The 2,927-nt window shown below is 60.4% G+C and overlaps 1 protein-coding gene across 1 annotated transcript; it reads left to right on the top strand.

Annotated features, from left to right (window-relative positions):
* Positions 1–605: 605 nt before the first annotated feature.
* PRR30 (proline rich 30) lies at positions 606–1,850 on the top strand (the record flags this gene model as incomplete). The annotated part of the gene is made up of 1 exon (XM_079792582.1): positions 606–1,850. One exon carries the CDS (start codon positions 606–608, stop codon positions 1,848–1,850), a length of 1,245 nt encoding a protein of 414 aa, XP_079648708.1.
* Between the last annotated feature and the right edge of the window lie 1,077 nt (positions 1,851–2,927).

Below are 2,927 nucleotides of genomic sequence, written 5' to 3'. Positions count from 1 at the left end.
GGTCCCCTCCTTTCTGAAGTGCCTTGTAAAACAGCCCAGAGGAGCCCTCATGGGTAAGAGCTTACAACACCAGATCACCCTCAATTCCTAGCCGCATCTCAGCCCCCATCCCCTCTTCTCCAACTCCATCCTATCCTCCCTCCCTCCCTGTTTCTCCCCTCCTCAGCTCTAACCTTCCCTCGAGCATTTTGCCAGCTCTTCTGCCCCCAAAGGTGACATGGGTTTAGGGTCTTAGTGAACCAGCCTGGAACTGGCCGCTGAGACAGAGCCAGAAATGGACCCATTCTCTCACTCTCTTGGGCTCTGTTTCTTTCTCTACAGGTCCTATGGGCTGTGCCTTCCTCCCTGGCCAGTTCAGATCATTGCTGTCACCCTGAGGCTCCCCAGAGGCAGCTCGGATTCTCCATCCCTACACGTCCCTCCTCAAATGGCCAACGGCAAAGAAGAGAGAAGCCAAGCTTAGATCCCAGCTCCTGCCTGAACACCCAGCGAGCCTGGTGCTACTGGCCTGGGTGTCTCCTGCGCTGCAACCAGAGATACTGGTCCTGGCTGCCAGGTCTCTAATCTCTGGTCTCGCCGCCTCAGTCCTTGCCGGTTTCAAGGCGATGTTGCCTCCAAACAAGGACCAAGGGCTGCTACAGAAAGCAGCGCCCCCCGGGCGTCCCCCTCAGGGCCCCTCACAACTTGTGGACTCCTGTCCTCAGAACCTCCAGTCTTTGCCTCCCCAGAAATCGCTCCCTCCCTCCCCTCCGCCTTGCTCCCCTCCTCCACAGCCCCACTCTCCTGGCTCCCATTCCTCCTCTTCTGACTCCAGTTCTGACTTTGTCCTACAGCCCTGCTCCTCCTCTCTCCCAAGTTCCCCCGCTTTCTTTCATCAGAATCACCCGTCTCTCTCCCTTCCACGTTCCTCCTCTCCCTCCTACCATCTATACCCCTCCCCTCCCCCTACTCAGTCCTCGAACCCCTCTCAGCCACAGAACTCCTCCCCCCCACACTGCCAGTCCCCTTTCCACTCCGAAGACCTACCCAGCTCCACACTCACCTCCCAGAGCCCCAGCCTACCTTCTCCTGGGGTCCACCCTAATAGGCAGACATGGCACTGGCCTCAGTACCAGGACCCCAGACCCCCTGGGGTGGCGGCGGGATGCGTGGCAAGCGAAAGGGACGCTGCCGAGTTCCGGAACCCGGGAGCCCTGGCCCAGGCCCTGGTGGTTCAGCTGGGGTACCGGCGCATCGCACACGACCTCCGGTTACTCATTTTGCAGAGCCTGTGGCTAGGCAGACCCGACCAGCCTCCAGTGGTGGAGTACCCTATATGCCTGGTGTGCCTCCGGCCCCGCAGTCCCTCCTGCCCCACGCCCAGGTACAGGACTGGGCCGCGCCTGCTTGCCTTCCCCCAGCTACTGCCCTGTGCACCAGACCAGGCATCCAGACCACTCCGCATAGGCATCGGCTTTGCTCTCCGCCTGCCTCAAGGCCAGGCCAGGGCTTTGCATCTGTTGCCAGAAAGAAGACCGGAGGAAGCAGGACCTCAGGGCGAGGCCACGCAGGCCCCTGGGTATCAAACCCACGCGTTTCAGGCCCCAGCAGCTCAGGCCCCAGCAGCTCAGGCCTGGGCAGATTCAGCCTCAGGCAAACCCTCCCAGACTGGGAGCCTCCGGTGTGCAGGCCCTCAATCCCCAAATTCCACTCCATGCTCAGGGCCTCCGCTTCAGGCGCTCAGACAGGCCGTGGTCTCCCTGACGCCCGGGCTGTCCTCTGCTCCAAGGCCGCCCCCTCCAGAGCCTGTTCTCCCAAAGTCGCCATCCTATTTCCAGAGCCACGGAGGCTCGCTGGAGCACCTCCTCTAAACCCTGCCGTCCCCACCAGGCCCCAGATCTCGGGGAGCCCCCGAGACACCCTGAAGGGCTGGCTGGCTGGAGGTCAGGTGTGTGCTCCAGCCCTGAACCCTGGAAGTCCCTTGTGGAGCCTGCTCTCTCCTGGCTGAAGAGGACCAAGGGTACCTACCGGAGGCCCCATGCAGCCTTCAATGTATCCAATAAAGCTTAACCCTGCACAGCTTGTGTTTGTGTCCTGTTGAGCAGACACGGTGGGTACCTATGGGGGCAGAGGGGGGCGGGGCTGAACCCAACAAGGGGTGGGGGAGAGTCAAAGGGAACAGGGTGGCCAGGGAGAGTGGATGCCATGTACCTGAACAGGGCAAGGGCCCCCACAAGGCCTGAGCACCTGAGATGGGCGGGGCTCTGGCTGGCCCTCCCCACATTAAATTTGGTGAAACAGCTAATGGCATCCCCAAAGACGAAGCCACTGGGTCCCTACCTCTGGGTGCACCTTAGGTTAACCAGGATGCATGCCGGTGGCCAGGGGAGCAACCGCAGGGGTCTCCTTGCAGGAAAGGGCACTCTTAGCATTCACTGGCAGAAAACCACCAGGATGCTCACATTGGAGATGAGAAACCCAAGGGCCCCCTCAGGAGGGTGGAAACTAGATCTGCCCTGCTGGGGGCCGGGTTGCCAGCCTCTGCGATGTCAAAGGGGAGCATCCCCCACCCACCAACCCTAGGGCACAGGTGCAGGGTGGGAGCCACGAGGATGGCCAACTCCCACCGCTGCCAACCATGGACAGGTGTTAAGGTGAATCGTTTCCTCATACTAGAAAGCGGTGGATTCGGGCTTTGAGACCAGGTTTGCTTTCAAGTTCGCACTGCCTGCATGAAGAGGCAGGACGAGCCACATTTCCAGTGAGTGAACTTGGGACAAACCACGTTCCTCCCTGGGGTAAAGGCTGCGCTTGTATGAGTCTGCGTATCAGTCTGGAAGGCAGACAGCCCTAATCCCAGGATTTCTTTATTAAAGGTTCATGAACCTCCCTCAACCTTTATTAGCTCCTCTCCACGCAGGACATTCCCGCGAGGCCTGAGCGCGCTG

This window comes from Cnephaeus nilssonii, assembly GCF_951640355.1.
Source record: "Cnephaeus nilssonii genome assembly, chromosome: 15".
Classification (NCBI taxonomy): domain Eukaryota; kingdom Metazoa; phylum Chordata; class Mammalia; order Chiroptera; family Vespertilionidae; genus Cnephaeus; species Cnephaeus nilssonii.
This window is presented reverse-complemented; position numbering and strand designations above follow the sequence as displayed.